The 21,322-nt window shown below is 38.2% G+C and overlaps 1 protein-coding gene across 3 annotated transcripts; it reads left to right on the plus strand.

The window, feature by feature from the left end:
* On the plus strand, positions 1-13,180 carry LOC145788815 (nuclear pore complex protein NUP107-like). Of its 3 annotated transcripts, XR_014361467.1 has the most exons (8): positions 1-216; positions 294-351; positions 3,513-3,640; positions 4,536-4,658; positions 6,496-6,594; positions 6,699-6,887; positions 12,751-12,925; positions 13,046-13,180. XR_014361467.1 is itself a non-coding variant. In XM_082915356.1 (7 exons), exons 3-6 carry the CDS (start codon positions 3,612-3,614, stop codon positions 6,871-6,873), a joined length of 426 nt encoding a protein of 141 aa, XP_082771482.1. In that variant the 5' UTR covers positions 1-216; positions 294-351; positions 3,513-3,611; the 3' UTR covers positions 6,874-6,887; positions 12,751-12,982. The 3 variants fall into 3 exon arrangements, 2 of the variants coding, with proteins under 2 accessions (XP_082771482.1, XP_082771483.1); XM_082915356.1 differs by lacking the exon at positions 13,046-13,180 and having other exon boundaries at positions 12,751-12,982; XM_082915357.1 differs by lacking the exons at positions 6,496-6,594; positions 6,699-6,887.
* Positions 13,181-21,322: the final 8,142 nt, after the last annotated feature.

The following is a 21,322-nucleotide window of genomic DNA, read 5'->3' on the forward strand; positions in this document are numbered from 1 at the left end:
CAAGTCATGGCTTGATGTTCAGGTGGATCTTGAACTAGCCCGCTTGCCACCAGGTGGAATGGATCAATTTAAAACTTATGAAGATGCAATTGACAGAAGCCATGGACAAGGAGACAGTGTTTCTCCATCTACAGTTGGGCCAGAAAATTGGCCACTACAAGTTCTGAATCAGCAACCTCGGCATCTGTCTGCGCTTCTTCAGAAACTCCATTCAAGGTATACGTCGTCAATTTATTACGATTTTTTGGTGGGATATATTAGTATTTGATAATTCTATTTTCTGCATGATTTAGTGACTCAGTACATGAAGCTATTACTCAAGAATGCAAGGAGCAGCACCGGCAAATTGAAGTAAGAGCATCTTCTTAGCGGAAGACTTTAGCATACTTGAATATTCAAATGCAGCTTCTTTATACGAATTGGTTTTGAGCTCTAAAATGATGTCTCACAGGCCACCTGTTCCATTATAAATAAGGGTGGTTATGACTTGTTGGAAACGATGTCTTGTTGACAGTTAACTTGTTTGATGGATTGCCTAAAAAGGGATTGTGTTACAGTAATGTACGGATCAACCCACCTATTTGCTAGTTTCAATCATCAAAGTTTATTTTAGACTGTGATTGGATCATGGATTTGGGTAGGGATTTGGAAAGGAAAAGTGAAAGGGTACATGTTAGTGAAATGTGAATGAAATATAGTCACATTTCACTCACATTTTTCCCTTTCTCTTTCCAAACTCCTACCCATATCTATGATCCAAACACAGGCTCAAGGAATTTAACTTGCTGATAATTCTAGTAACTGTCCACCTGCTTGACTGGCTCTCACCTCCTAAACATGCATGAAAACTAATACGTTGCACAATTACATAGTAAGAACCAAATTAGCAATATTTAGACCAATCAATATCTCTATGTAGGAAAAATATTTAGACATGTTGAGTAGTAGATTATGAGTTCTATTCTACACAAATTATGCATATTCCGAAGTTAATTGGATATAAAGAAACTTCACGGTCGTTGCTGACTTGGTGACCAAACTTGTCAGGACACATTTGATGTTCAACATGCACGGGATAGTATGCAAATAATATGATTTAGTTGACAAATAAGTGGGGTAAACTCTTAGGTTAAAATTGTGGGGGACACTATTGAATCTAAAGGTTTTAGGTTAAATAGGACCAAAACAAATTATTTGGAATGCAATTTTAGCGAACTTAGAAATAAAGGTAAAGATCAAGTAACACTTGAGGTGGGGTAAGTGGTACCCAAGAGTGGTCAATTTCTGATGTTTTGAGTCAATTATTCATAAAGATTGAGGAAAATGTGGCTCATAGAAGGAATTAGAGTTGGTTGGATTGCTATACCTTATAAGGCATTTTGAGAAAAAATAAATTTGCCTCAATGTCCGACTCAAATTCAAATAAATTTTGAGAATCTCAACTGTTGCTGATAATAGGATTGGCGAAACCATCCGTAATGTGATCGCATTGGGTAGGCTGGGTGATTTGGCGTTTTGAACACTCCTAAGTTAACAGTGGCACCAACTTATGATAAAATGGAAAAAGGCCGTTTGAGATGGTATGAAGCAGGAGTCCCACATTGCATGGGTATGAAACTAATGTGCATTATATAAGCATGTGTAACCTGGACCACATACGCACATGTAAGGAGGACTTATTTGATCCACATTGAGTGGTAAAATAAGTAAAAGGCCCAGGAGGAGATGGGCAAAAGACATAATTGAATTAGAATTATCTGAGGACATGACTTAAAATATTGCCAGCTAGGGGAAATGACCATATATCCAACCACATGTAGTAGGGAAAATTTTTGTTGAAGTGAGTTGAGTAATTGGGTGCAGAAAGAGCACAATTCTAATGTGTTATTTGGTCCTGTCATTTATGGGGTGTTTTGTACTCTATAGCTTAATAGAATTTAGTTCTCAATTTGGATGAGAAAAAGCAAAGGGTTTTCTGTCATGACCAAAATTCCCTTATTGGTGACGAACTTGTTGCTAGCAACTCATTGGTATCATACTGCCTTTACAATATTTTGCTGATTATCCGTTTAGCGCAGTTGGTCTATTGTGCATTCATTGGATTACTTCTGTATCTCCTTTCTCGCCTCTGTATGTATTCCCCTATAGAATGGAGGAATTTCACTTTTGGTAGTTTTTTTATTTTTTATTTAAAAAAAAAAAAACCTAATGTAGGTTCCTATACACCATATCATGAATCATGACATCCGTGTAACCTGTTGATGAATTACATATATTTTTCTGCTTCTTGTGTGTATTGTGTTGGGACACAAGGCTTAGTTTGGTTTGGTTCTTGTGTATATTGTACTCCCTCCATCCCAAAATAATAGTCCCTTTTGGGAAATTCAACTTTTTTTGGTAGTACAATTATTGCACTTTAAAAAAAAATTGATTTTCCAAAATTACCCTTTGATAGTACATTTTTTAGGGAATATCAATTGTCATGATTGTTCTTTCTATAATGAATTTAAAAGAATGGCAAAATAGGAAATTCATATTATTTTTGTCCTTGATTTTTGAAAAGGGCCTAATATTTTGGGACAATGAAAAATGGAATAAGAGATTAATATTTTGGGACGGAGGGAGTACCAAGAAACAAGTTTAGAGCACCACTATTTGTTTTATTCTTTTTCTCTCCCTCACTTCTCTTTTTTCAAAGTCCTTGCGCTGCATGTTTGCTTGCTCTGTTTAATTTTAATAAAAATAAAGTATCTGTGCTTGGTCTTTTTTGCTTTCTACTATAGAAAGATTTTTTTGCTTTTCTGTATACATCAGCAAATGTGGCAATTGTTTTAGTTTCCTCAGTTTGAATAACATGTCATTGGCCAGTCTTCTCTTACTGATCATTGATGTCCAGATGAATCTTATGATGGGGGATATACCGCATCTGCTAGACGTTATATGGTCATGATATCACCATCTGAAGATGAGGAAAACGTCTTCAGGCGAATTTGTACTTTCTATCTGCATTTAAAGTTAGAGTCTTGTTTCTAGATACAAACCTTTGTTTTCTTTTTGATGTTCGTGTGCGTATAACTTGTTATGGTCCTTCCAAGTTGTGGCCACCTGTTGTGTTTGTTATATTCTTGTTGTGATTAACGAAATAGATATATAAATCGAAGTCGTCATTCACAGCTTTGTGTTGATCCATTTGAAAGCTAGACCACGTTTAGGTGGCTGAAATACTGCCAAATGCTTAAAAGGAAAACATCTTAAAAATAACTCTGTTGATGTTTCTTACTGGCATTCCAAGTAGCATTCTGTTTCACTATGGACCATGTTTGGAACTTGTTCTTCACTATTATGTTATAAATTCCATTTTTTTTTAATGAAATAAAAGTGAAGAACATACCGTGCACATGCATGCATGCATCCGTGTTTGCTTAAACACTATTTGTTATTATAAACATTCATCCGCCTGAGCATGGGATACTCATGTCATTGAGCTGGATGTGCTTTTTGCTTTCTCTCAGGCCTCATGGTGATCCTCAGATGATTCGTTTTGGTGCACACTTGGTTCTTGTTCTTAGATACTTGTGGAACAAATGAAGGATGCTTTCAGAGAGTAGATCATGACTGTTGGTGACCTCATTCTTCATATGTAAGCGTTTCTGACCCATGCTTATTAATCATTGTTACAGATCAATAGATTGTAATACCTAAAATAATTGATTGTCACAGTGGAGTTGTCTTTTTAACATGGTTAGAGTTGGACAATAGTATTTTACATGTGTCTATTATTTTGATTTGTGCCTTTTGTTTTGTTGTTTGTCCTCAGAGTTATCAAGGTAGAGAGTCCAGCTATGTCATGTTCATTTGCAATTATCATTTGAAAGCACATATAAAGATGATACAGTAGAACATTTCGTCTTCATATTCGTTTTTGATAAGTAAGATACTTGCACCAGCGGTAGGAGAAAGCACTCAAGCTAACAAGTAACAACTGATGATACTTAATGATTTATTAAAAATGAAAGAGTCACAGTTTTAAAGCATAGAATCAAGTTGGTTTCTTTAGAGAGTAACTGTATTAAAGCTAATTAGCATTATTAAACACAAGTTACAACCCACAAGTGACCTATTGTATAGAAAACCAAATATCAATTGTTGTAATGGATTTCAGTTTGAAATTTATTGGTCTGTATTTGCTCTTTTTGTTTGCAAGACCCTGGTCTTTAAAATCTATAATTTGTACCAGTAATTTTCTGCTAGTCCATTAGAAAGGACATGATGGCATCCATGTGGTCAAGTTGATTCATTTGAGGATCTCTTGGATGAGACATGGCTTCATACCCCTGAAATGTGTGACATCCGTAGATAGGATGGCTTACTTGCCTTGTGAAGAATGACCAAGGTTATGTTTTTTTTTCCGTTATATGATTTGGTATATGTTAAACAAAGTCGGATACAATTGTTTACATTAGCTTGGTATTGCCATGCATTGGGAGACATTATGTGCAACCATTAACTGGGAAATACAATTTCTAATTTTCCAGGTATGCGATATTTCTATTTTCAACGCACTGCGAAGAGTTGGTTGGCATTTATGCTTCTCAACTTGCACATCATCGTTGCATTGACCTCTTTGTGCACATGATGGAGTTAAGGCTGAACAGCAGGTGTTTTTTCATGGCAGAACTGAAATTGGTTTCGTCTCTTTATTACTTTTGGAAAAATGCTATCCAAACTAACAAATCTTACAAATTTTTCTTGCTAACTGTACAATAATGAAACTGTGGAAACTGGACTCACTTCAATGATATAAAAGGTGAGTTAGAAAAGTTTGTAAGATTTGTTTTGTGTATAGTTCTCCAACTTATTCTTTCCTTTTCCTTTATGTTTGATTTATTTAGTCTTTTTTTTAACCTTTTTGGCTGGGAGGGAGTTGATGCTTCTTTAGGCTTGTGCACAATTTACAGGTGCCTCAATTGTGCTTCACTATTTATTATTGGGGGAATTATTTATCAAAAAAAAAAAAAAAAAACTGTTTGTTATTGGGGGAATCATCAAACAGTGGGATAGTAAAAAAAATTTACACAAATGGAGGGGTGCAACTCCCCTGTGTTTTGTTATTTTTTTTTTGGTCCTACACCCTGCATTCTAATTAACCCTAAATAAAACTAAAGACGGTGTTGGAGGTGGTAATTTCAACCCAGGACTGAGTATTTTTTTCGTATGTGTTACTGAAATAGAAAATATTATAGTTTGGAATAAAACAGTATTTGTCTTTGTAATGGTCCTTTTTCCTCCCTAGATATTAACAAAATGGGATATATTTTATGTTATGTTACAATTAATATAAAATTTATTAATTTTAATATTTTTTTTCTAAATTTTGTTTCGATTTTTTTCTTTTCATGCAATGTAATGATTACAAAGCTACAACTAGGTTAAACAAACAAGTCTGATTCAAAATAACTTTCCCATAATCATGACAAAAAAATTGTAACTAGCGGTGGCCCTAAACCTACATTAATAATGAAGATGATGGAGCATACATTAAAGGTTCATGTTTATGAGTATTACTATGATGATTCAATATTGATTATCCTAGTTACAACTATCAAATTCATTATGTGTCATTGTACGAAATTCAGAGAAAAAATCTAAAAATATAGAAGTTGGATATAATATTTCACATAGCCACAAATGGAGGACAGAGGACCATTACAAAGACCAATACTGTTTTCTTCCAAACTATAATATTTTCTAGAAAATCTCTTCTTTCAGTAACACATCTGAAAAAAATACTCAGTCCTAGATATTAACAAAATGGGATATAAAATTAGGCTTGTATACATTTTTTTGTTTCTAAACATGCTCATTATGTTTGCAAAATAGTGTACATTTAGTCTTCTGTATGTATTGTAAGCTATGTGCGGTCGTGCCGCAAAAGAAAAGGAAAAAAGAAGATAAAACTACGTATGTTAAGATATTGCTGAAGTTCATCTGTTCAACTTGTTTATTTGCATTTGTATTGTTATATATTGATAGATATATTCTGTGAACAAATATAATTGCAATACAAAGGGAAATGCAGTGATAATGTTACTGTGACTAGGTTTTCTCAACTAAACTATGTCAATAAGATTATCCATGTTGTCACTAAAGAGCGGTATGGTTGTTTCTTTTGAAATGAGGAGCCTTGGCTTCTTTATTTCATTGGCCTATGGGTACTGTACCGTGAACAGTTTGATAACTGTTCTCTTTGTTCATTTGCTGTAAAATGTCCCACTAGCCGTGTGACAGAAGTTCTCTCATGATCACTTGTGTTCATGATAAACGTGCTTCTGATTTCCCTTTTCAAGAGAAACAACAAATTGTATGTAGAACTGGGAGGGAGAATGCTGTGCTACCAACTATCCTGGATACACAGAAAGATTATAAGAAGATTCTTAAATATGAAGTTGTGAGTTTGATTTTAATGTGGTAACTTGTTGCTTTTTCTTTGGCCAGTGTGCATGTCAAATATAAAATCTTCCTTTCTGCTATTGAGTACTTACCATTTTCTCCTGGAGATGATTCAAAAGGCAGTTTCGAAGAAATTGTTGAGAGGTTTTTATCTATTTCCTTGACCTTAAGTTTATTGTTTGAGACAGGGTGAATTGAATAGTATTGTTTTCATAACTGGGGAGTTCATTTGCAATCTACTCTAATAGGGTTCTGTCAAGATCTCGGGAAATCAAACCTGGAAAATATGATAAATCGTCTGATGTTGCTGAGCAACATCGGTTGCAGAGTCTTCAAAAGGCTATGGTCATACAATGGCTCTGCTTTACACCTCCCTCCACTATTAATGATGCTCAGGCTTCTAGTGCCAAACTTCTCCTCTGACCACTGTTACACAGGTATATATATGTTTGATATGCAAGTACTTCTGTTTGTATTTGGTCCCATAAAAATTGCAACATGTCTCTTCTATTTACATGGATACTTTTCTACATGCACAAAAAAGAGGGAGGATTATCTCAAATGTTAGGGTTAAATCAATATACATCTACCAACTCAACGGTTGTAGGTATTAGGTATCAGGTATCAGAGGTGGTGACGCAAAATATAAGAGGCTCAAGGAAGGCTAAATTCAAAGAAGTGATGATATTTAGATATTGGCGTGATTTCAAAGAGAAACGTACAGGAATCTTATATAATTATGTTTATAGTATTATTAGAGTCTTATTTTATGATTATTTTTTTGTTTTCTAGTATTTTTAAGTCAAGAGGTATTTTAGCAATTTCAAATTTGCTAACATGGGCTGTAGGGGTTGTCCATGAGTTCTCTTGTGGGTCCAGTTATTTAATTGGTTTATATTTATACTTCTTATTTGGTCTTAAATTGGTTTTGGAGGTCAAAAGTAGTTTTTTGGTTCTTGTTGGTTTAGGAACTCTCCTAGTTCTATATAAAGTCATCTAATGCTTATATTTAATGGAGTTGATATGTTAAAAATATTTCAGTGCTTTGAAGCTTTCTTGTGGACCATGAAAGCTCCAAAATCAGTTAGGGTTTGATAATAACTAAGAAAGCTTTCTTAGTAACCCAATAATAACGAAGGGATTCTTAAACCTATCTTCTTCTTCTTCTTCTTCTTCTCTTTCTTCTTCTTTACACCCAAACCCTGGTTATTATTATCAGGTTACTATTTACAGCCTTTGAAAAGTGCACTTTTCAACCTCAAAGCCCTATCCAATCAACCCCAAATCAACTTTAATCCCTTCCTTTACCTATTAGCTTTTAATTTAACTGTTAAAGCCTAAATTACTCACTGTTTAGGCCATCATAGGAGTTGGATGGGTAGGTATGATATCTTGGGAGGTGTATCAAGGCATGTAGCAGTCGAGAGTGAAAGGTCAACGTCCCTTCTCGTTAAGCCTAGTCAAGGTGGAGTTGTTTTCTTAGGGTAGCCAGGCAACCTTGACGAACCCTTGATCCTAGCCTCCAATCTATAATCCTTAAATGATCTCAAGCAGTGAATGCCTAGGGAGACATAGGGAGTGCATAAGGGAGACATAGGCAAGCTGAGGACTAGGTTATGTTGACTGAGTCGAGATAGTAATTCTCGAGTGTTCCTAGTAAGAATGAGGTACAAAGGACAATGGTCAACGTAGGCTCTAGGCAAACTAGGTGCTCTAGAGCCATGATGTTATCAAGCAGGTTATGGCTAAGCGGTGAACTTGGCTCTGCCACAGGCTCCCAACCATGCATTGTGCTCTTCATACTTTGACTCATTCACTTTGGAGCGCTTTCCTGTTAGGGCGGCACCTACTCTTGTGAGCTAAGCATCCTAGTTGGTGGGTATATGTCCCTACTTATGCTCGGCATACAACCTCAATTTGTCTTGTGAGGACATCGTTGGGTCTCGGAGCTTTGCCATGCAGAGGTATGGTGATAATGTCGCGGTGCTCATAGGGCTCGCCACATGTCAGGGTGGTATAAGTTCTCAACGTCAAAATTCGTTATGGTACTACTTGACCAAAATTTCAAGTCCCATAACCCATGGCTGGTGGAATTGTGAGTCTTCTTTTGTCCCCTGTACGCATGCTATATTAACTACGAGTGTTCACGAGTTGAGTCGTGTCGAGTCGGGTCGGGTTACCCTTAGCTCATCAGCTGAACCGACACCATCGGGTGAGGAAATTAGTCACTCTCTATCAGTTGATATACTGTTTGAAATCAACCGAATCATAGACCTCGGTTTGATTATTAGTTTAGTCGATTTTGAAGATCCAACAAAGATAGAGAAAGAGTAGAAAAAAAAATTATAAAAAATGAAATTCAAATTTCAAAACAATACACCTTAAAACTTATATTTATATATATATATATATATATATTTACAGATCCGTGTAGGAGAGAGTGGATGAAGGAAATGGGGGAAAAAAGAGGGAAGAGAGAGAGAGAGAGAGAGAGAGAGAGAATATTTCTTAGACTCCAATGGAGAGAAGAAAAAACAGTGTGAGTGACCTATAGAGTGAAGAGAGACTGAGAGATAGAGAGTCTTTTTAGTTTTCTAGAAAAGACTCTTAGGGTTTATTAGAGAAAAACATTGAATGGTTATGAAGAAAAATGGGAGAAAGTGAGAGAGACCGAGAGTGAGTGAGAGATAGAGAAAGTATCTTTGTTTTTTGTGGAAGTCTTTGGGTTTATGAGAGAAATTGAATGGTTATGAGAAAGCGTAGCAGTCTATCATAGAGAGCTCAGACTGACAAGAGTGTACTTCCAAGGCCACCAATATAAAATGCTATATAATTATATTTATTTGGTCTGGTGTGTATTTTTTGTATCCATTTCCGACCACAAACTCGTGAAATAATATATTAGAAAACTGCAGCCTATCATTCACCTGCTTCGAAATCGTCTCTAACATCATGAGGCTGTCTGGGTCAGATGATTTATGCGGGTTAGCGGGTATAATGACAACCCTATTATTAACCCCAACATCCCATCCTTAATAACTTCTACGCCTACGTATTTCTCAGTTCATTTTCAACTTGCCAATGTAATGGATGCTAACCTTTTTTTCCCGCTGAAGCCTTTTTTTCCATTTGGTTTACTCATTGCCAACTTCTCAATAACCATGTTTGGAAATGATGGTATTTGAAATGTTTTGGTTCTTGTTTTCTCCATAGTGGATCCATTATTATTTGTAAAGGAATTTTAAGATTTTATATGTCAAGACTATTGGTTTTATGAGAAATTTGTATATTCAATTGTATATATAGTTACATCAAGACCTCAATATATATAATCCCTAACTCCTAAAACTAAAAAGAAAATACAAAGATTACATAATCACAATCATACCTAAGATAACGTAATTACAACCATGCCTAAATCAAGCCTAATATATACAATCAGAAGTATGCCTAATATAGAATATATACAATATATTCTCACAAAGATGTACCTTTGGGCTTGGCGGGGCGTTCATCTTGGCCGGCGGCGGCGACGAGCTTGGTTATTGGCTCCGTTCTGTTTGATGTGGTTGCTTTGGTTGGAGCGGAATAGACGTACCTTCTTCGAGGTTTCTCATAGTGTTTCTTGGTTACAAAGTCATCTTCTTCTAGTTTTGTATAGTTGGTTGGAGGGTAGGGTAGATCCGGATTTATTTGTGTTTTTAGATTTTTTAGATGAGGTGATTGGTCAGCCCTTGTTTTATTGGTTCTCCTTTATGGGGTGGTTTTTTTGTATTGGTTGCATCATCTTGATGCTTTCTTAATAATATTTGCTTACTTATCAAAAAAAAAAAAAAATTCTCACAAAGACATTTTAATAGTAGCTTTACACTAAAGGGCTTGCAATATGTGAAAAAAAATTCTTTGGTTGGAAAAATATGTTATATGTGAAACACCTGGCAATAACTCTAGAAAGTGAAGTTTGTAAAGGTAGATCTGTCTATGAGGCTCTGAATCCACTTGAAATGCAGAAAATTTGTCTTTTGAAGTCTTATTTTAATACAAACAGTAAAGAAAAAGTCAAAAAAGACTAGCCCCCTTCAACAACTTGATGCCAAGCATATATTGTTACACGAAAATGTTTCTTGAGAGAAAATGGTTTAACGAAAAGGAAAGGAAAATAAAATAGAAATAATTCATTTTCCCGTTATTTATTCAGTTTAAAAGAAAATTTATGTAGAAAAATAATTTTAACTTTTCCTCGATGTTGAATCTTGTACTTTTTATAGGAAAGGATTGAGGAAAACTAGTTTCTTAAAGAAAATAGTTATGGTGGAACCTACATTTTCTTGTAACAATTGAACACGTGTAACAATTGAACACGTGTACATGACAGTAAAAGAAAAGGTTTTCCTTTCCTTTCTTGTACTAGAGTTCTTGAGTCTTCAAAGGATGCGTCTATTAGAGTGAAATTCTTATTTTTTCCCCCTCCTATTGGTGCTTTATTGGCTGTAACTGGAAGTTGAGTTCAAAAATAAAACACCATGCTCAAAAAGAGGCTTTTTTGCATAACCTCGGATTCAACTTGGAAACAAGTGGTCCGTACGCCCATGTACTCAAGTAATTATTGAAGCTTTAAATGAATTGTAAATACTTCGGAATGATCCCCATATTTGTTTTTTATATGCTTAATTGCACTTAAGAAGGATGAACATGGACACGGGATATGGTGATCTCAAAAAATGGAACACGGATCAAACTTAACAAAATCACTTTCTCCTAATAACTATGAAGCATGGACACGCCAAAATGGAAGCCGTGGCGGTGTTGGATACGGGGACACGCCGGGGACACGTACGGGACACGCCATATGGCGTGTCCCTTTAATTTAATTTATTTTTTTGCAAGGGACACGGCAGAGACACGGCGAGGACACGCATGTCCAAATCTGGACACGCCATGGGACATGGTCAGTGAGAAGATTAAATGAAAGAGAAAAGGAGTGCAAACCTGGTCGGCACCATAAGCCTCGCTCTCTCTCTTGCTCTCTCATGACTTCGATCTCGAGCCAATCGACCTCCATCCAGTCCATTTCGACTAGCGATAGCCCTTCGACTTCAATCATCCAGTCCACTTCAACTCCCTTTGACTTCGACGATCCAAAGCCCGTCAATTCGACTTCTCAGAGCTCTCTCTCTCTCTCGCCTTCTCTCTCCCTCGCGATTGTGATCGCGATCGATCGCTCTCTTGCTTCTCTCTCTCTCTCTCTCTCTCTCCCTCTCTCTCTCTCTCTCTCTCGTCTCTATCTTCTTGACTCACACACACATATATATAACTATTATATTATAATTGGTCTAAGAGTTAATGGTTGGACATCATAACATGAATTTCAATTTTAAGGATAACTATTATTATTATATATTATATAATAGTTATTATATAACATATAATATACTTATAAGATAATATATAATACATATTATAAGATAATATATACTTATACATATTAATAAAAAAATAAATAAACACATGTATGTAACATAAAATAAAATAAATTAATTAGAACACATTATTTAAAAAATATAATAAATAAATAAAATAATTAATGTATATTAAAATAAAAATATTTATAAAAAAATTAAAAATTTGTCGTGTCTCTTGCCGTGTCCGTGTCCCCATTTTTTAGAAATTACCGTGTCCCATGTCCGTGTCCGCATGTGTGTCTGTGTCCGTGCTTCATAGCCTAATACTTTCAATAGGTCGAACCAACACCAGCTAACTGGCTTTGGCCTCACCCAATTATAAACTTTCTTTACCCATCTGCTGTCTTCTAAGTTACAGGAGTGTATTTAGTACAAGGGTAATGGAACTTAGATGAATACAAATATGAGTCCATTTCCCCGTGTCCTGAATTGTGGGGTTTTCCATATCATACATTTGGTTCCAGTATTGACATTCGATACTTGTATACATGTCCACAAATCATGTAAAAAGTGCCCTTTTTCAGTGAATAATGAGAACTTAGTGATTTTTATTTTTATTCTTTACTTGATTTAAAATTGGAAGCAATTACATTTGTGATATTGTCTTTATTGCTGGTGCTTCTAGGTTCTGAACATGTTTTTCTTGTTCCTTTGATTAAGCTCTACCATCTATTTGTGGTTTGAATTTGTCTAGTTTCTCCCATTGTCTGCTACTGTGGTCTCTTCTTGCATTATTCTTGTACATGCTTGACTAATTACTTTACTATTTTTCTTACCTACCTATTTTCTTGTTCTCATCTTGTTGGCTTGCTAAATACTGATCTTTCATTGTTTGTAGCAACATACTGTTCAGGGAGTTTGCTCTTATTTCCATGTGGAGGGTGCCCGCAATGCCCATAGGTGCACACACATTGCAAAGTTTTCTTGCTGAACCTTTGAAACAGCCAACTGAAACTCTTCTTTCTACTGAGGATCATGATGTTTCTGAGAACCTAAGAGAGTTCCAGGACTGGGTATGGTTTATTTAGATCTGTACTTGTTCATTGCACTCAATGTTGTTTGTGCTTTTCTTTTGGCCTCGACATATTATCACTTCTAAGACTGCAAGTTTGTACAATGTTTCATTAAATTAGAGCGAGTACTACTCCTGTGATGCAACTTATCGCTACTAGCTGAAAGTTGAGTTAGAGAATATGGAAGTTTCTCCCCTTGAATTGTCAGTTGAGGAAAAGCAAAGAGCGATTGCAGAGCTAAGGAAACACTAAATTCATCATTTTCACTGCTCTTAAGTGAGTTGATTTACCTATATGCTACAAACATTGCACGTAGAGATCTTTGGATTAGCCACCATGTTTATTTGTTTAGTTTTTATTACGGATTGTTGACTTAGTCACATCATTTTATGTTCTTCTACTTGTGAGCTTTTAGGTTTGAATTTATTGATGTATTTTATTTTCTAGGTGTGGGTGAGAGGTGTGGTTAGAGGTAGTCTGGGAAGATGGCGGGCACTTCAATGGCTTGAGATCACCGGAGGTGGAGAGGAGGAGGTCAAGGCAAGCTTGGAGAGGGAGAGGTTGGCAGTGATAGACCTTTGAACACTAATGTAAAATATGAGAGGGTGTTTAAGCAAGAGACTTGGTTGTATTGTTGTTGTTTCTCGTTGCATATACGATACGTTATATAGGCCGCAGGAGTATTGGAGCCCAAGGAAACTGTTAGACCGTGGCTCGTTCTCCTCAACTCTGCCAGAAGTGATATAAGCCCTTCTGCCGTCTGTGGCTTGCCGGCAGGCGGAGAGCAACGTTTCATGGCAGGCAGAAAGTAACGTTTCGTATATGCATCGGATGACATGAACGTAAGGTCATTGTTGCCTCTTCTCCAAGCCTGGTCGAGATAGAGTTGTCTTAGCAAGAAGACAACCATCTCGACGATCCCATGACCTCAGCCGCCAGTCCAGTATCCTCTGATGATCCCGAGCAGTAGTGCCTGGGTCCTGCTCCCAACCCAAGCATCAGGTAGATAAATGGGCCAGGGCCCACCTTAGTGTTTAAGAGAGCCAATGGCTCGTTTCCAAGTGACCAAGTAGGAGAATGGGCCGCAGGAGCCATTGTTTATCAATCCAAGTCCAAGTGAGCCGGGGGCTGATTGTATTGTTGTTTGGCCTTGGAGCGAGGAATGAAGGACCATGGGCCCTGCGGGGCCATGGTGCTGCCTGTTGCAGGGCTCTTCATAGCTAGATATATTTGGGCTTGTATATATGCTCCCTCTTAGGCTAAGCATATAGTTTTGGTTGCTTTGGCACATGGAGCCCATAGGGCTCGCCATGTATCAGACATACGACATGTCAAACGTGGTGCCTTATTGGTCTGCCACGTAGGTGGGGTTTTGGTGATGTGGCACCGTGGAGCTTGCCACCTATTGAGCTTGATGCAAGTACCCACAATAATGCCCCCCTGTACAGATGCTCTTATAACTAATGAGAGTATTTGTACATGACTATGTTAAAAAGTTTTGAAAAATATTAACTCATGCAGACAAGTATTCAGATAGAGTCGTCTAAAATTAGGCTTTTGATATAATGGGGGCATTTGGATTGCTCATGGAGAGTTTACATTTTAAATTTCATCCGGTGCGAGCTGGCCGGATAAAGATGTGGGCTTGTTGGGCGATGGCTTGATTCCGGGGAATTTCCACTACTTCACAGGAGATTTCGGCTTCGTTCCATAGGCACCAGATTCCGCCTCTCACCCTTTCCATGCCACTAGGAGGGGGGGCAATGGTCTTGGTGTTAGGAAAGCCCATGATTTGGCTCATGAACTGGGCCTCGCTTCCTTCTTTTTTTTTGTGTTTGTGATGATGACGAGGTGGAAGCGTTTGCTAGAATGTAGGTGCATGTAGTGTTGGAGGAAGTTGGGGCGAGCGACACCCTCAGTGTTGAAGAAGAGGATGTTAAGTGGAATGTTGAGCGGGATGTTTGGCTGAGCACTGTGGGAAACGCTCTCTTCTCCTATGTTGAGATCTGTATGGCTATCTATGTCCCATCCAAGTCCCAAATCTTCATTTGGGTTTTCCAATGGCGCTGACATGATGGAGATGTGGTGGTCTAGATCTCTCTCTGTCGGTCTTTGCCAGAGGATGTTGATACGAATCCTCTCGAAATGTGGGACTAACACCTGATTTGCCTGGCAGGTGGATCCCTGGAGAGTGAGGTTGATTTCTTGGTTTAGCAAAAACCAAGTATGGGACAGTGGTATTGTGTAAAGTTCTGGAATGGTTAGTGCCTTGTACCATCCTCTTATTTTACCCCGGAATTCTTCCGGCACCTCTACTATTGTATGAGCAGATATTGGGTGTTGGATCCAAGGGGAATCGAATAGTTGATCTTGGAATTGCCATGGAGGCTTGGAGACCATCTTTCGAAAGAACTCACACACAGGGCGGCGGCGGTGAGTAGGAGTGGAGCTCGAAGCTCTAGAGCTGGAGCTTGAAGCTCTATAGCTTGGACCTCTTAGGTTTGGAGCCTTGTTCACCGGCCGCCAAACGGAGTTATCTCGGTGCCCCTGGCCGCGGGAAGCCATTTAGAGAGGATGGGTTGAAAGGGGAGTGTTAGCAATTAGATATGAATTTGCCTGCGCTTTGTGTGTTGTTGTCTTGTATTTGTGCTCTCTTATAAAGACGGGAAAGAGGGGGTGAATTTATTGACTTTTGCAGCTTTTGTTAGGAAGGAGCGATCTATGGAGAGGACAACTCATCAATTGGAGTTGTAGCTTTAGAGCAGACCATTAAAGGCTACTGATGGGAGCTGCCATGGCAGCGTGTAATAGCTTTTTGGAGAGTCTTGTTGTAGTCTGGTTTTTTTATTTGTAACAGGCAAAGAGAATTTTTTGATTGGTTTAAGGATTTTCCTTGGGAATGTACAGTATACCTGTATACAAACTTGTGTGTATATTCTGGGTATAACTTGAACTTGTTCGAACCATTCCAAAAGTGAGCTTGCCGTTTTAGAGAAATAAGGACTCTATATATATACAGATATATATAGATATATATACTTTTTTTTTTTTGAATCAGGATCTCTGTTTGTTCCTTTTACCCATTGTACAGAAGGGTGTGTTATAAACTTGGTTACCCGTAGCTGGGTTTTCGTTTTTGTGTTTTGATTAATGTACCGTTTTTTTAAAAAAAAAAAGGGGTTCCACAGTCTCTCAGGTTGATTTCTGGGTTTCTATACTCCCTCTCCTCCTCTCTCTAAAGTTGGTGGGCTGCGTTTGCTGTATTCAAGCTTTTAGAGAGAGCAAGAGGTTGTCATCGGTGGGTCGCGAGAGTGTGGAGTGGTGTAGCAGTGGTGAGGCGATTTGCATGCTGTCTGGGACTGAAGCAGATTGCGATAGTGGAGGTTAGGATTTTGGGTATAGGAGAGTGGCTAGAGTTTTGTGTTGTTGGTTGCAGGTTGGGGAACTGAACTTCGAAGTCGCGAAAGGGGAAAAGGGACGAGTCGGGCAGGGAGATAAAGGAGGGAAGAAAAATGCTGTGTCGCGGATGGGCTGCGAAGCAAGCGGTTGGGCTGTCGGAAGTTGAGTTCTAATTCTGGTTTGGCTGCTAGGGCTGGGTTCTGTTTGGGACTTGATCGAAGAACCTGTGTGTGAGCCATCGGCAGGAAAGGCTGGGTTCGATCTTGTTTGATTCGGTAAAGTTAGGTTTCTAAGGGAAATTGCTATGGGTGAATCTTGAGCAACGAACCAGGAAGGGGAAGAAGAAGATCCGCGAGCACTGGCGTAGCTCATCGCGATTGGCGCTGCCGCGAGCTTGAAAGGTATGTGTGTTGCTCAGTTGAATTTGATGTATGTTTTCATATATAGATTCATATATATATATATATATGTATAGTGTTGTTTTGTGGAAAATAGGAGGCTGTTTGAAAAATAGAGGTGAGCCACGGAATAAAAATATTTTTTTTTGTTATTTTTTATTTTTATTTTTATATTTTATTATTATTATTATTATTATTATTATTATGATTATTATTATTATTATTATTATTATTATTATATATTTTTTTTAGCATGAGGCAAATCAATAAAAAAAAAGGGTTGTGTTGTGGAGAATTGGAGAGGTCTATAATAAAATGTTAATTAGGTAAAGGGTGAAAAGGTTGGAAAGTTATTAATAACGAATACTGAGAGATGTATGCTTAGAAAAATAAAAATAAACTGTTAGAATAAATGTGGGAGAGCTATATGGCAAAATTTTAGGATTGTATTGAGAGTTATGAAGTTTTATTGTTTTATGATTTATAGGTTGTAAACAGAAAAGTTGAACCGAGGGAAGCTCTAAAGGAATTCGGAGAAATATAAAAATAAGGTAAATAAATGAAATAATGAAGGGGCTATTTAATTTTATTTTATTTTTAAATTGATGAGGTAATAGAGGACTGTAAATAAAAGAGAGCTATAAAGATGAAGCCCATGAAACAAATTCGGGAAGTATAAGAAAATGAGTCGAGGAAGGAGCAAAAAAAAATTAATTAATTAATTTATTTATTTTTGTTTTACAAAAAAGAATTTCGTGAAAGAAAGATGAAGTGAGGGGGGATTTGGTTATGCGAGGGAAAGGGGCTATCCCAAAATATGGGTTTTGTTTTGTTATGCGAGGGAAAGGGGTATCTCAAAATATGAGTTTTGATATGCTAGGGAAATGGGCTATCTTAAAATATGGTCTTTTTTTTTTTTTTTTTGATAGGAAGGGTTATGCGAGGGGAAGGGGCTATCCAACATATGGGTTTTGTTATGCGAGGGAGAGAGGCTATCTCAAAATATGGTTTTTTTTTTTTTTTTTTGGGACGGGTTATGCGAGGGGAAGGGGCTATCCAACATATGGGTTTTGTTATGCGAGGCAGAGAGGCTATCTCAAAATATGGTTTTTTTTTTTTTATTTTTATGGGAAGGGTTATGCGAGGGGAAGGGGCTATCCAATATATGGGTTTTGTTATGCGAAGGAGAGAGGCTTTCTCAAAATATGTTTTTTTTTTTTTTTTTGGATGGAAATAGTTAGAAAATTTGCGAGGGATAGAAACATATGTGCAAAGCGAGAGAAAGGGGAATTGGAACGAAGGTATACTTCATGCGAGGGATAGAGGCATGCGAGGGATAGAGGCCTAGCGAGGGGAAGAGGTTTAACTCAATTTTTTTTTTTTTTTTTTCGAAAATAAAATAATGAAGGAAAAGGGGCTATCCCAAAATATGGGTTTTGTTATGCGAGGGAAGGGGGCTATCCAAAATATGGGTTTAGCCTTAGCGAGGGAGAGAGGTATCTCAAAATGGGAGTTTTGTTATGCGAAGGGAAGGAGTGTTTCAAAATATGAGTTTTGTGATGCAAAGGGAGGTGATTATTTTCAAAATGTGAGTTTTGTGTTTAACTCAAATTTTTTTTTTTTTCGAAAATAAAATAATGAAGGAAAAGGGGCTATCCAAAATATGGGTTTGGTTGTGCGAGGGAAAGGGGCTATACCGAAATAGTGCCTTAGCCTTAGCGAGGGAAAGAGTTTTTTTTTGTTTTTTTTGAAAATAAAACAATGAAGGAAAAGGGGCTATCCAAAATATGGTTTTTTTTTGGGGAAGGGTGCGAGGGGAAGGGGCTATCCAACATATGGGTTTTGTTATGCGAGGGAAAGGGGCTATCTTAAAATAGGGTTTTTTTTTTTCGGTGGAAATAGTTAGAAAATTTGCGAGGGATAGAAACATATGTGGAAAGCGAGAGAAAGGGGAATTGGAATGAAGGTATACTTCATGCGAGGGATAGAGGCATGCGAGGGATAGAGGCCTAGCGAGGGGAAGAGGTTTAACTCAAAAATTTTTTTTTTTTTTCGAAAATAAAATAATGAAGGAAAAGGGGCTATCCCAAAATATGGGTTTTGTTATGCGAGGGAAGGGGGCTATCCAAAATATGGGATTAGCCTTAGCGAGGGAGAGAGGTATCTCAAAATAGGAGTTTTGTTATGCGAGGGAAAGGAGTGTTTCAAAATATGAGTTTTGTGATGCGAGGGGAGGGGATTATTTTCAAAATATGAGTTTTGTGTTTAACTCAAAATTTTATTTTATTTTATTTTATTTTTTCGAAAATAAAATAATGAAGGAAAAGGGGCTATCCAAAATATGGGTTTGGTTGTGCGAGGGAAAGGGGCTATACCGAAATAGTGCCTTAGCCTTAGCGAGGGAAAGAGTTTTTTTTTTTTTTTTTTTTTGAAAATAAAATAATGAAGGAAAAGGGGCTATCCAAAATATGGTTTTTTTTTTTTTTTTAAGCGAGGGATAGAAACATATGTGGAAGGCGAGGGAGAGGTGAATTGTGAGGGAAAGGCCTAATTCAAAATAGTGCCTCAGCGAGGGGAAGATGACTTGCAATTTTTTTTTTTTGAAAAAAATGCACCTCAAAAGTGAATGACATTTCTGATTTGTGAATCTTGTGTTGATGCAGGAAAGGCGAGCTTTTGTAATATGGCTAAAGTAAAAGGGGAAAGTGTTGTGTCCCGTCGCAGCGCGCAACAATCACTAGTAGGTTCTTCTGGCATTTCCAAGTCAAAAGAGGGTAAATCCAAGAAAAATCTTTTTAAGGCCAAGAAGGACACGGATCCTCCAAACGTCCCTCCAGTGGAATATTGGTGTAGGGCACCTTTCTTTGGTGCCATGGATTTGTTTTGGGCGAGGGTGGATTTATTTGATGACAATAGCGGGGTCCCGACTGATTCGACTGATTTCCTTCTTGGTGGGGTTGAGCCAGAAAAAGGGGTTGAAGCTTTTGTTCCTCCAGAGTAACGTTTTCATGTGGAGAGGGGCACTTATCCGTATTCTTTTCCAGCTTTTGAGGATTATACGGGGCCCAAAGATGACTTTGATGTCTGGAGCGTAGCTATCTTTCGACATCCCTCATATTGTGAGGTGCTTGCTGGAGCTAAGATTGCCACTGCCATTTCTCAGTGTATGCGGATTAGGCGGGAGCCATCTTGGCTGGAGTTCGCATTGTCACGTTGGAGTTCAAGTTCTCATACTTTTATTGCACAGTGGGGCGAGACGACCCCTACTCTAGAGGATGTAGTTGTTTTGACGGGGTTAGAGCATCTTGGATCGGTGAACCCTAGCGTAGATAGTTTGTCCCTTAGCCAGATGGCTATTGTTGGGAGATTGGAGGAGGCCGTGGCACCGGCAGGGAAGTTATTGAGTCGTTATCAAAATAAAGTGTTAGTAACATCTCGATCACGAAAACGACCAAAAAACACTTTCGGGGGATGGCTTTGGTACTGGTTTCGAGATCTTAGCCATCAGGTGCAAGGAAATGCGGAGGATGGCTTCATAGGTCCAGGGATGGAAGGGGACAAGTAGGGGAGTATTGAGCATTTAGCTGTTTTCATTACATATTGGCTGTTGCGGTACGTCTTGATTGGTAGACCCCAAGACGGTATCTGCCATGACCTCTTTTCTCTTGCTGCCATTCTTGCTTCCGGCCGTCCGATTCCATTGGCTCCTTTATTTCTGGGGGGGCTGTATAGGAGGTTAGATATGTATCAGGAGGGTATTGATCGTTCCAAAGGACGATACGATGTTACCAGCTTCCTCCCTACTACCTTTCTGCAGTTGTTTTTGTATGAGAGATTTCCTAGCTTAGCCCCTATGCCAAAGGTGTTTTCCATTGAAGAAAGGGAGCCGCGTTCTGCTAGGTGGGCTGAGGGATGTGTACAGGGGAGTTTGGCCAGCATTTTTGATTTTGAGGACAAGTTTGTTGCTCGTCCTTATGTCATACCAGTTTGTGGAGTATCTTCTACCGTTGCCTACCGCCTAGATGATTGCGAGCTTGTTCTCGAGCTGGGTGTGTCTTATTTGGGAGATGCGGATTCAGTGATGGTTCTTAGCACCGTTTCTGGGTATTTACCTTATTTTCTGGATGGCACATACGGTGTGGTGGCCTATAATCCTTTGAGGGTTGCTCGACAGTTTGGTTTGGACCAAGGGGTTCCTCAACATCTTCCTTCTCCTGCACCTTCGGCCGCCGACTGTATTCAATTATATGTATACTATTTTCTTTCAGAAGAATTAAGGCGTCGGGGGCGAGTTGTGCTAGCAAGTACGGGTAGAATTGGCAGAACCACCCCTAGTTGGAAGAAGTATTAGAGATTCAATCTTGCATTATTTCGGGCTTTCTTGAGTAGTGATCTTGATCCCGTCCATGTTGAGCTCATTCCGTCTGATGACCCTGAGTTATGTATGGCTCGCGGAGAGCGGGGCTTGTCAGCTGCAGATAGGGGGGAACTCAGCCCACTGGCTCGCTTATCTAAGGTGACTATTGCTTTGGAACAAACCCAAATAGTTTCTCCTGACCGACCTTCTAGTGCCAAGCGTAAAAGGCCACCCCCTTCCTCC

Source organism: Camellia sinensis, chromosome 2 (assembly GCF_055761805.1).
Source record: "Camellia sinensis isolate YWXY chromosome 2, ASM5576180v1, whole genome shotgun sequence".
NCBI classification, from domain to species: Eukaryota; Viridiplantae; Streptophyta; class Magnoliopsida; order Ericales; family Theaceae; genus Camellia; species Camellia sinensis.

Bases quoted from the DNA above. Each gene is read 5' to 3' on its own strand.
- LOC145788815 (XM_082915356.1), top strand. From the start codon at position 3,612: ATGACTGTTGGTGACCTCATTCTTCATAT. The intron at 4,659-6,495 runs GTGTTTTTTCAT...TTCTTTGGCCAG, and splicing joins GAGTTAAGGCTGAACAGCAG to TGTGCATGTCAAATATAAAA. The intron at 6,595-6,698 runs GTTTTTATCTAT...CTACTCTAATAG, and splicing joins TTCGAAGAAATTGTTGAGAG to GGTTCTGTCAAGATCTCGGG.